The sequence below is a fragment of the Ruditapes philippinarum genome, unplaced genomic scaffold, assembly GCF_026571515.1.
Source record: "Ruditapes philippinarum isolate M1 unplaced genomic scaffold, ASM2657151v2 ctg1193_1_1_1_1, whole genome shotgun sequence".
In the NCBI taxonomy this organism is placed as follows: Eukaryota; Metazoa; Mollusca; class Bivalvia; order Venerida; family Veneridae; genus Ruditapes; species Ruditapes philippinarum.
In genome coordinates this window covers 123,027-135,781 of record NW_026855168.1, presented here as the reverse complement: position 1 = coordinate 135,781, position 12,755 = coordinate 123,027, and the positions used below count along the sequence as shown (strand labels likewise).

At 33.1% G+C, this 12,755-nt stretch overlaps 1 protein-coding gene across 1 annotated transcript; it reads left to right on the top strand.

Moving 5' to 3' along the window:
• The first annotated feature begins 3,933 nt into the window (after nt 1–3,933).
• Nucleotides 3,934–12,307, top strand: LOC132742305 (calmodulin). Its single transcript, XM_060730668.1, has 5 exons — nt 3,934–4,145; nt 4,596–4,626; nt 5,331–5,474; nt 9,205–9,447; nt 11,082–12,307. Exons 1-5 carry the CDS (start codon nt 4,143–4,145, stop codon nt 11,108–11,110), a joined length of 450 nt encoding a protein of 149 aa, XP_060586651.1. The 5' UTR covers nt 3,934–4,142; the 3' UTR covers nt 11,111–12,307.
• The last annotated feature ends 448 nt before the right edge of the window (nt 12,308–12,755 follow it).

Genomic DNA, 12,755 nt, shown 5'->3' with positions numbered 1-12,755 from the left:
CTGGAACATTTTACCGTTGCTGTAGTTAATCACTACATTACAAAGAACCCAAGGTCCGGGTGTGCATGAACAAATAAGTCTATGATAATGCACCTACGCACCGTAGCCTTGGTTCAAGCTTATTTAGAGGAGCAGAAAATTGAGATTTTTCTACATTCCGCTTATAGACCCTTTCATTTAAGCGATAACAGTCAGCGAAGAGTTACTTCCCTTACCTGACCTCTCTCCTTGTGACTTTCTTCAAATCTTGCCTTCACGGTCGCCGGTTCGAAACCGTTCGGTAGCGCTCTCTACCAGTGTATAAACAGTATACCCGAAGAACAGATCAAAACTGCTTTTTGCGGAATGGATTCTGAGGCTGGAAAAGTGTGCAGTGGCCCATGGTGAATATTTTGAAGGACTATTAATTATTTTTCACAGGTATGACTTATTTATAAAAAACGCGCTGTGAAATATTGCCCTCATATAAACGAAAGATTATTGAATTACAACAGTGACCACTGTCATGATTGGAAACTTGCCCACGTAAAAGTTGAAAACAAATTTGTCTTTGCCCGTATATAAAATAAACAAGAGCCACCGCCTGACAGGGGCAACACTCGATTTTTTTTTTACTTTTTCTAAAAGCAAACAAAATATTTAATCAAATCTTTAAAAAGTAATTAAAGAAAAAAAAACGAGATTGCAATTGTGAAAAAATGCTATGCCACATGACATAATGACAAATTTACATATTGACTAAGATAAAAAAAAACCCCGATTAGATCTAGACCCTAAAACACTTTTGATAACACTTTATGGCACAAACATAGTTGTACTTTAATCAGTTAAAAATTTGCACGTGTAGATACATTTTTTGTACGTTTTACACGCATAGATTCTGATTTATAGTGAACAAATTTAATTATCAATCTTTGAAGCCGGGATTTCAAATTACATTTGGTCAGCAGTGCACATGCACATTATGTACCACGGACAAGCTGTATAGCGGAAACATTTGAGCCGTGTCACGACTAAACCAACATAATGGGTTTGCGACCAGCATGGATCCAGACCAGCCTGCGCATCCGCGCAGTTTGATCAGGATCCATGCTTTTGGCTTACCAACCCTATTACAAATAGAGAAACTGATAGCGAACAGCATGGATCCTTATCAGACTGCGCGGATGCGCAGGCTGGTCTGGATCCATGCTGGTCGCAAACGCACTGTGTTGGTTTTGTCATGACACGGCTCATTTCTTTTACAAATTAATTCTCAGTTTAAACCATCATCTGTAGAGTTCATAATCGTCATTAATCTCTAGTGGCCCAAAGTCATAGCAGGTCTTCCGCTTAACTAAGGGTGCCGGTATTAAAATAATTGATACCGGCACATGTTTTTTCCCCAATATAGTCCTCTAAATCTGTTTTCTCTTCCATAATGATCTAAGACATGTCAATTTTAACTTCATAACAGATAAGCGGGTAACATGTAGACGACGAGAAAAACTTAAGTATATATTGTGTTGCTATCAGCACGCACTGTTTAGTTCGATTCAAACCAGTTGGTGCATTTCCACTGAGCTTATATATCAGTCAGGACTGTCCTCGGTATGCCAAATATCATTGCCGTTTTTGTCTCCTCCGATATTACACCACATTGACAATGACAATGACAATTTATTGATATTGGCTACCGGCCCATTACAACAATATATACATTGTGATATAATTTTTTGACTGGTGCCAGCACAGATCGATATTAATCGTTATACATGATAAATTAACATATTATTTGAAAAAGATACAATTATTTTAACTTGGTATGGAGTATATTTAACCGAAAGCAAAATCCTTGAATTGATATCACAATAATTATAACATCTTTGATAATATAGTTTGGAATGGAAATATAATTGTCTAGCTTTAATTGTAGCTTTACTAAGCAAATACAATGTACCTTTTCAACTAACAATAAAAACATTTTAACTAGAATGCTTGCAGACAATTGCTCACGAGACAAAAGTCAATTTACAACATTGCTTTAAGACAATAATCGATAAATACAAAACTTTATACTTCCGTACCATTCACATTGAAATATACCATATTAACTGGAATAAAACATGTATGTATACAATGGTTCATAAAAATGTTTATATTAAAACACACAAAATATTGTTGAATATTTTACCAAGGTGCGTGTCGATCTTAACGAAAAACAAAACATAAGATCTTCACTTATAACTGTTCTTTGCAAAATAAGAAATAAATACTATAACCTTAACATTGATCAGACTTGAGCTTCGTACAACATTGCCCGAAATGAAAAGTAAATCCAGTTATCACATCACTGTAGAAACTTATTCAACACTGAAGTTGCAAAATTGAAAACAACAAAACTAATCGATTCCTTAAAAGTAACATTAATGATATTATAAGCATATTCTCAAATATTTTATAGTAACAATTTCAAACTTAGGTATCTGTGTTACAACATACAAAATGATTCTGTGAATATGATATCAACAATATATAGTAAGCATATCCTCAACATGTATCAATAATAGTTTATAACTGTCAGTATCTGTATTACTTAATATCTCATTTCTCTCTTTGAATGCATAATATGCATACATAGCTAAGTTTGTTATAACATTTTCACAGCGAGAGCACATTAGAACTATATTAGGATTTTTAAAGATTTTTTTGTCAATGTATCTTTCTCTTATCAAAGACAACTTTTTTTTACAAACTAAAACAAAATGATATTCATTTCCAATTGCTTCGTAACATAACTTACATATATCCTGTGTTCTCTTAAAATATTCTGGTTTCTACCTTTTTTCAATTTCTATTGAACCATAGAAATAGTGTGTGGAGGCTGTAAAAAGTCGCCCCGTACATTCAATCAGAGATGTTATATTTCCGATCCTTAAAGATCGTTCAGCACGACACTATTGTTGTGCCTGTGGTAATTTAGTTTTTTCTATTCGGCTATTTTCTTGTTGGGTGGTTCGACCAGTATTCCTCACTTGAATACTGTTGAATCACTCTTAGGATGTGTGGCCTGCTTTTTAAATTTGTCTTTTGACGTCTTATCTGTGATATGCAGGCTTCATAACCTCTGATCCTCTTTCAAAATTCCATTTTATTTAGTTCCGCCCATTGTTTTCTCGTTGAGGGCACACGCTTTCTTTTCCTTTGGACCATATGCGCCTTAATCGATGGCACTTACTATCAATGGCATTAACGTTGCCACTCGACATTACCGTTCATTATTTTAACAGGGCCAGGCGACGTATTTTCAATTTGACAGTACCGTGATGAACAGTGGGTCTATCAAACGAGCCTGCAACATTTAATTTCAATTTTGCCGTGTTGAGCTTTCTTTAGGGATTCTTATTTTCTCTATTTTACTGAGGGCTGTAAATCATGCATAAGCCTAAAACACACTTGATTCGACCATACGGCTTGAACCCACTACCACCCCCATCCCCGTCTGTTTTAAATATTGTATTTTTGGGACTTTTGAAAACCAACTTGTAGGACCGGGCCGACGTGGCCTAATAATATAGCTACGACACTGATATCATCCTATTATTTAAAGCTCAAAGTTACTCTTTATATAATGAGTACTGCAGTACAGGCGGTTATTTGATTATCTCTAAAGTACTTTGACTTTGATTAATATCGATTACTTTAGATCTTGTTTGCGACACACACGACAAATAAATTTATGAATTCAACCCGTTTTGAGTTCTGATATAAAAGGAGAGTAATCACATGGTCCAAATCTTGATTATCTGTTTTCGCCGATACTGCGGCATCTGTCGCAATGCAGGTAAATTCTAACCAATGAGAGTGGGTTTAACAAATAATTAGGATGTAGGCAGATAACATACAATGAAGTTGAGATAAAAAGTAGTACGCATGATGTTTTGCTGATGCAGTTTACTTATGAAGTTAAGAAGGATATAGAAAACGAACTTTTATAAAAGTTTTGATGAGACATTTTATTTATTGTTATTTAATAGAAGTTGTTATCGGATTTTTCGTTTAAGAAGTACACAGTTTTCTATCCAGCGGATTAATACTATACATTTCCTCTGCATCAGCAACATTACCGAGTATCAATTGTTGTGACAGGAAAAGAATCTGAAATGGTGAGTCGCTAATATTTACCATCTAACCTTTTAACTAATGTATTTTATTTTTGAATGCTTCATAAAAGTAACCATGCTAAATTTGTTGATAAATTCAAGCTGGAAATACTTAATATCATTGTTATTATGGATGATTTATTGAACGTTTGATATCAAATATATTTAAGCAAAAATAATCTACTTCGAAAACAAGAATTTTACTGTGCTTATTTTATGTTCATATATATATATATTTTTTTGGTATTAAATTGTTTCCCCGATTTTATCTTGAGTCTAGCTTACTTAATTTCAATGTCTTAATTTACTTTAGAATTGGCGGGACTCTGCATTCGCTAGTGCGTAGCCAAGTAGGTATCCATTCGCCAGTAGTCCGCACTGAGAGTACCGATCATAAAATCACATTAATGTTTATTTATACTTGAACATAATCATTATTTTTTTAAATTTCAGGCTGACCAATTGACTGAAGAACAAATTGCTGGTATGTTTTATATAAATTGAAATTGGAAGTTGAAATCTCTATTTATAAGAATGAATTTTGCAATGTAGATCTATGTCATTGATGGAATGCAAATAATTTCGTGCTGAATAAGATTTTATTAATTCATGCCTAACAAAATTTAATAGTTTATTGATATTCACCATGATGGCATCAATTGTATTCGCAGTGCACCGGACAGGAAACCTTTTCCTGGCTACCATCATGACTGCTGTACACATTTATTTGTTTTTTTTTTTTCTGTGGGAAATGTAAGGGGTATGTATTTAAGATCTATTTGACCCCTTGAATATGAGGGCGGCACAATAGGGTCAGGGTTTGTTAGACCACTTTATGTCACTCCTTGAGGTCCCGGGGTTCGATCCTGGGGTTTTAACACCTGGGGATTTTTTCAGAGACACCTTTCAGTGTTTTCCCACCTAACTTAAGAGGTGTACTGGTAAAACCTTCGTATGTATCCAGTACTATTCACAGGGCATGTAAAAGATCCTAGGGGTCTTTTCAATAAGAGCTAGGAACTGGTTCCCGGATTTCCTTGTATCCCATAGCTTTCTCTTAAGTGACTAATCTAAAGTCATGTCTATGTCCCTGCGAGGGGTTTGACATTAATGGAAGATAGATAGATATTGGTTGTGCTTCTTTGCCATTTGATAGTATTTTTGCTGAAGCTGTTATAATTTATACAGAATTCAAGGAGGCGTTTAGTCTTTTTGACAAGGATGGTGATGGCACAATCACAACAAAAGAGTTGGGAACAGTAATGAGGTCCTTGGGGCAGAATCCTACAGAAGCAGAGTTACAAGACATGATTAATGAGGTGGATGCCGATGGTAAGTTTCGATTTTATATATTTTTTTTTGCTGGTGAAATTATCTTGAGCATTGGAGTAGCAACATTTCAGGAATTACAAAGAAAAAAGTAAATTAAATTTGCTTTTTGAAACTTATTCAACATTTGTTCTTTGATGTGCACTTGTCTTGAAAGTTATTTATAGAAGTCATGCAATGTCTTCCTTTGTGATGCTGAAAACTACTTAACATTTTAGTTAACTTTGATTTGCTTAAAATCTATAAAGGTGTGGCAGGAGAAAATGTTCAGACTAACTGGAATTCGAACCCCCTGGGAATACCGTTCATCGGATCTGCCGACAGCTTACACATAGGCCTGTCATTGAATATCGCAATATCGATGTATCATCGATGTTAACCATTCAAAACAATATTGATACACAATTTTGAATATTGATACACTCAAATCTTTTTTCTTGTCTTGTGAAAATATTTTTCCATTTTGTGTAATAGAGAAGTCACTTCTTTTCATATTTTATGGCTAGCTTAAACTCCTAAGTTCAATTTTTAGTCATTGAGAATAAAATTGCAAAAACAAACTTCCTTTATGTTTATTGTATTAAATTTTGTGACATCCAAAAATAAATTACATGACACCATGAGCATGTCTGTAACAAATGTTCAAGTGTTTTTCACTCTACTTTGAATATAATTTGATATATTGATATATTGTTGATAATTGTCGTACGATGTATCAATACATTCTCATAATCAATTTCTTTAACATAAATTTAACAAACCAAAACCGGAAACAAAGCTTGTGTTTTTGATTATGCATAAATCGCGTACTTTATAGGGCATTGTAAGACACATTCCAGCCACACCCATATCCAATTAACAATGCGCTCAGAGTAAAAAGTATGAGAAATATTATACTGTATATTATAAGTGGTAAATTTTGTGGCGATTTTTGTGAATTTAAAATATTGGCAAATATTTGATCGTGCAAAAAATATTTCTTTTAGGCAATCTTCTATTATTGCATCTTACATATTAAGTTGACTGTTCAGGCACTGAGATTTATTTTTCTCATTGCTTGTTTAAGCTTGGTCTTAACAAATCACTAATGTTTTAATGAAACACTATATGTGTTAAATATTATAAAACAAAAGGTTATTCATATAACACAAGAATATAAAGGTATTAAACAACTGAATAGAACAATTACTATAACGGCATATTCTTAACATGTACTTGCAAAAAACGCTTTTAAATTCAAGAAATCATATTTTCGCAAATATTTCCGCACACAAAATGTCCATTTTTTTACATTCGCAAAATTTTTGTGACTCATAATTTTCCGCTTATACAATAAACAATATGTAATTGATTAAAGCCTGTTATACATGTACCAATATAGACCGGTAAATACAGTCTAACTTGCCCATGCGACCACGTGTATTAAGCGACTTTTGTCTTAAACAACCACTTTAAACCCCCCCGATCATTTTCTCTCGATATCTTTAATGTATTAGCGACTTTTGCTCAACGCGACCACTAATTAGTCAGCTAATTGAGATCAATCTTTTCATTAAACGACCACTTTTACCTGTCAAGTAATTGTGTTTTTAGAGAACGCCGCCTTGTAAAGTCACAAGTGTCAAAAATCAAACACAACAAATAAACGTGTGAAAAACCGTTTTTGCGTATGCAAATGAAGTTAAATATATGCGTGATGTGTATTATCCAATAATATCGAATAAACAATACAACGCTCCGCCCCTACTGAGATGGTGTATACGTTGACATTTAGACTGCATTGAATTGACCTTGAACTTGATCAGCAATTAAATTAATCATAACAATAAGATGTAGTTTGTTTATTTCTAATGAAAAAAATGCACAACAGAAAGCATCTTCACTAATAGGGTTTTCGTGTTGGAGTAAAGGAAAAACAACGGAGAAGTTAAAAAATTCTCGAAAAAATGTCAAACATGTACGTAATGGATCAAAACTGTTTTGTCAATAAATTATCTATTAAACTATCAGAAAGTTATTTTTTACATAAGCATCCATTTAGATTATTGGAGCATACTAATTATTCAACATTTATATAAAAAAGTTGAAAAACATTTCCACCGCATAAGAAAGATTTCATCTATAAATTTTGACTTTTATATCATGCTTTGTCCTAAGAGATCGTTTCATTAAGCGACCGTTGGGGATGTTTCCCTTGCGCGGTCGCTTAATACAAGTTTGACTGTAGTAAATTTGAGACATATGTTTTTGATTTTAACTATATTTGTCCATGAAAATGCAAGCCAAGTACATTTTGTGAAGGGTGAGTAAACCTAGAAAAATTCTTTGAGGCCTAATAAAACTGAAGATATAAAGTGATCGATTAAATTAATAATAAATGTTACTGTTATCAACAAAATAAGGGTAAGTTAAAGATACTAGAATATTTCATTAACAAAACTTACAAAAGCAAACTGGAAACCCAGCCTATATTTTTGGCTATGCATAAAACACAGTCACAGTATCGATCAATTTGTTAGCAGGAATGTGGAATCAGATTTGCTTGTCACCCTAAAATATTGGCTTCGTTTCCAGTTGTAAACACAAATTAAATATAATCAGTACAGCTGTTATGTAATCAGTTGATTTTCTACTAGTACTGCTGCAGATTCTACTTTATGAGTGGACTAGTGAAATTTTGGAATACTTTGGAGGCAAATTGGGCAGATTCACAGGATAACTGCTTATTAAAAATGTTATTCAATCTTCACTCTAACTAGCATATTGATAAATATTGTGAACTTGTGACTGTGAGTCTTTGTAGAAAGAAACATGCAGTTACTGTATGTGTATTTAAATTCGCGGAAGCAAATTTTCGCGGAAAGGTCCATTTTGGGGGTATATACAAATATTCGCGCTATTTTGAATTCGCGGAAGTGACTGCCGAAAATCATAAATTCGCGTACGTCCATCAGGTTAGAAATAAGAAAATTACTCTTACACGATACGGCAATGGTTTTCGCAAGCAGCTTTCTTTTATTTACATACTTTTAACTGTAATCATTTTGGACTTCACAGTTATTTTCAACACCTGGTGTCAAACAATACGCTATTGTACAGAACAAAGACACTAATTTGTCTAGCGGACAGATTATGGCAAACAAAAGAATGTCCGTTAACGCGCGTGATTTTTCACAGTTTTAAACAGCACTGAATGAGACCATAATCTTTTTACCAATTTTGTTAAAATGTTGGCTGAGTAATTGTGTTTTGTTTTCCATGTTTTCATCAGTTAGAATCGTTAATTGTTTGTGTTATTTGTGTAATTGCTTTTTAGAAAAACAAAATATAATCTGATCAGATGTAAAGACGTTTATGACTCAGACTATAAAATAAATAGCGTGATACAATGGTATTGTTCAAACATGTTTATACAAGAATCCGATAATCATATCAGTCAAACAATACTACACTAGCAAACTGATTTATATTCAGAGCTAAATGTTACATGTCTGGTTTATAAAACATTAACATCACTCTTTGAAATCGCCACGGATACCAGACTAATGGCAGTCGTTTACACACTGATATACATTGTTCTATAGATGCGCGAAAATATGACTATTAAGAAATTATTGGTGTAGAAATATTCGCGCTGAACATGAATTCGCGGATCGAATGTCACCGCGAAGATCGCGAAAATTTGAAGCCCGCGAATATTTCTACACATACAGTAGTTATTTTTTATTTTCAGGTAATGGAACTATAGACTTTCCAGAATTTCTCACCATGATGGCTAGAAAAATGAAGGACACAGACTCAGAAGAAGAAATTCGTGAAGCATTCCGTGTATTTGACAAAGACGGTAATGGATTTATTAGTGCAGCTGAATTGAGACATGTGATGACAAATCTAGGAGAAAAACTTACAGATGAAGAAGTAGATGAAATGATCAGAGAAGCTGATATTGATGGTGATGGTCAAGTAAACTACGAAGGTAAGATGATTTATGTCCAGTTATACCTAAACCTTAGTTTTATATTTTGTTACATTGGAAATGCTCTAAAAGTGTGCTCTAGAAATATTTCAGGCTTCTAGTGAGAAACTAGTTAGTGTTAATTGTTTTTCTGAACATAGCAAATACATTCATTTATGTGTTAATATTTTGGTACCAACAACCCAACTGTTTTCATTGATTCCACTTAAAATGACACTTCTATTTGAACAAATCAATCTTGGTTCAACCATAATCATTGGTTGCAATTGCTTATCAGATTTAATATAGTGAGGTAATTTTTGTTTATATTTATGAACATGTTGATAGATTCCTCATGAGAAATTGTATTGTACAGACACCAATTCAGCGTGTGACACAAAAAGTGTTGTGGTTTCCAAGGACACCAAAAAACTTTTTTATGCTTATACAGGGCAGCTTTTAAAATCCAGACTTTTTCAATGGAGTACCTACCTATTATTTCCACCCTAGTGCTTAAAACTGCTTAATGGTGTCTAAACCAAAGGGTTCTGCACAGTTTTGCAGCTGAAGTTTTCAATGATAATTATTCTTTAGTAAAAGTTAAAGGTCTGCAAAATATAGTTTATTCTTGGGCATTTTATGCTGTTTGATTTATTATTAAGTTTATCAGATTTTTCCACACATCCTAATTGGAGATTTCTAATTATGAAAGTGGCCGCAAGACTTTTCTCCCCGGACTAGACCTTTTTGATTTGTGAAAAAGAAAGTGCGAGTCAGAGTTTTCTAGATATTTTGAAGTTTTGGGGTCCTTACCTTAAATATGTGTATATGTTGGGGAAGTGGTGCCATGGTATTTTTTGTGTAAGTGGAAGAAAATATGTCAATTGATTTTTAAGGGAAAACTGCATGATTTAAAAAAAAAAAATCAGAGGCAGGGATTTTCCTACTTATATAACAGACGCAGAAAAAAGGCCTCTTCCCAATTAAAATTTTCTTTAAAATCGTGCAGTCACCCAAAAATCAGAACTTAAACCAGCTTTTTTACTTCACAAATTAGCAATTTTAGCGATAATTTTCCCCAAAATTAAAAGGCTAAGGCCTCTTCCCAATAAAGTGAGAATAATCACTGAGAGAGGTAGCAGCCCCTTGAACAGCCACTGCTACAGACTGAGAAAACAGAACAACTTCTTTCAATGTTTTTAGCCAGATACCCAGTTGGAACACCTTTTGATTTAAGAGTCCCTTCTAAATGGGATGTATGAAAAAAGTCTGATATAGTTGCATGATGAATTAGGCAATTTGAAAATACTTCAGAATAAACTATTATTATTAATACTTCAGAATAAACTATTTGACAGAATTGCTTTCACATAGGAAAAAGCAATCAATTAAGAAGAGTTGCACTGCAACAACAGAAAATTATTTCATGAAACTCCTAGTCATCTTTCTAGTCATTAGACCAGGGCTTTTATAAGTATGTAGAACACCTAGCATGTCAGTTTTGGAGTTCTTTCCCAGTTTTTGGTGTTGAACGATTCTTTGGGACACCCTTGCTGTCAAGGGCTGATTTCTCCAATAATTTTTGAAATGCCTTAGAAGCTTTGTTGGATTTATGCAATGACATTTATTCTTAATTTGTATTTTTGTGTTTTTAGAATTTGTGACCATGATGACCTCTAAGTAAAGACTGACTGCTACATATTTTTTACCAATTGTGGGACTAGTTGTTGATGTCATGTTGGGTGTGAACGGATGTGGACAGTATTTCCAGTTTTACAGGCTCTGTCGCAGGAATACAAAGAGCATTATTAACAAACTGCCTAGTCAGGTTCAGTTAATGTTCAGAACTTTTAAATGATTCCAAGTATTCATTGGCAAGTCCCGAAATGTTGTACTGTGAATTTTTTAATATCTAACAAATGTAAAGAAATGATTGATTATTCTATTATATTAAACAAAATATAAAGATACTTTCTTATTCACAATCCAATCGATCCTTTTTTGTTTCTGTAGGACTTCCCATTACTGAATTAGGTACATTTCTGTTCATGTTTGGTGTATTATTTACAAACTTTGTATACTATGAAACGTTAAGTCATAATTTCATATGAAATGTACTTTAATTTAGTGTTTTATTCAGTGCCTATTTAAGTGGTATATCAAATTTGCTATAAAGGATGTTATTTTATTGTTTTGTCTCATTTTGGATTGTGAATGACTTTTTTGTGCACAAGGAGTAAATTTAACTTTCGTGTAAATGTTTTAGAAGTTCTTTACTATGGGGAGAAGCGTATCCATCAATTTCTGTCATCTGGAAAAAAGAATATGCTCATCCATTTTCTGAGTAATTGTGATATATTTGTCTTAATTTTGTTTTAAAAACTTGCATTCCATCTTGGTTGACAAGCTTCTGTTTTTTATTTCTTTTTAAAAAAAATCAGGATATTCATTATGATGGCTTTGTCCTTGATTTAGGCATTAACCATTTTGTTTAGATTGCCTGTTTTTATATTTCTTTTTTATGTATTTTTATAGGGCCTTTCACTGGTTTTCGCAAAAAGAAAATCATTTTTTAAGAAACCTTTTTCATAAATAAGACACTTGATCAGTTGCAATGAACAGATAAAAGAAAAAAAAATCTTATGGGAAATATTATTTGCTTTTTTTCTACATTGGAGCAATAATGTTAACACTTTTCTCTTATTGTTGAACACAACTTTTTAGACTACTAGTCATTGTCATTTAAATAGTCTGGCTATGACAGTCATTTTCCTGATCATTTTATTTCTTGTCACGTTCTACATCTTTTACACTCTTTCTATTTATTGTTCTTTATGTACATCTGGCTTCTTAAAGATGAAAATAAAAATTACAAATTCTATTACTGCCTTTTATGTTAATTTATTACGTCACCTTAGCATGTGTTCATGGTGAGCTTATTTAGACCCCTGTCGGTCCTTGTTTGTTGTCAACAATTTCACAAGGCAGCATACCTCCAGCTTCATGCTAAGTTTCATAAAATATTGAAATTGTATTTTAATTTATTAAGTTAAATGTGTTAAGTGTTGCAAAATCCATGTAAATTACTGAATGAGGTCAAATCTGTGAAAATAGCCCTTGCTGTGTTAGTCATTGCAGTAGAAATATGGTGAACATACTAAAAAATTGGTTAATTGCACTTAACCTTGAAATTATTACTTGAATCTTTGTACATTTTTTTAGAGAACAGGGCCAAAACACCTTTTTTAACTTGCCTGTCACAAGTGACGAGGTGAGCTTTTGTGATCATTTTTCGTCCAGCATCCGTCTGTCCATTAACTTTACTTTAA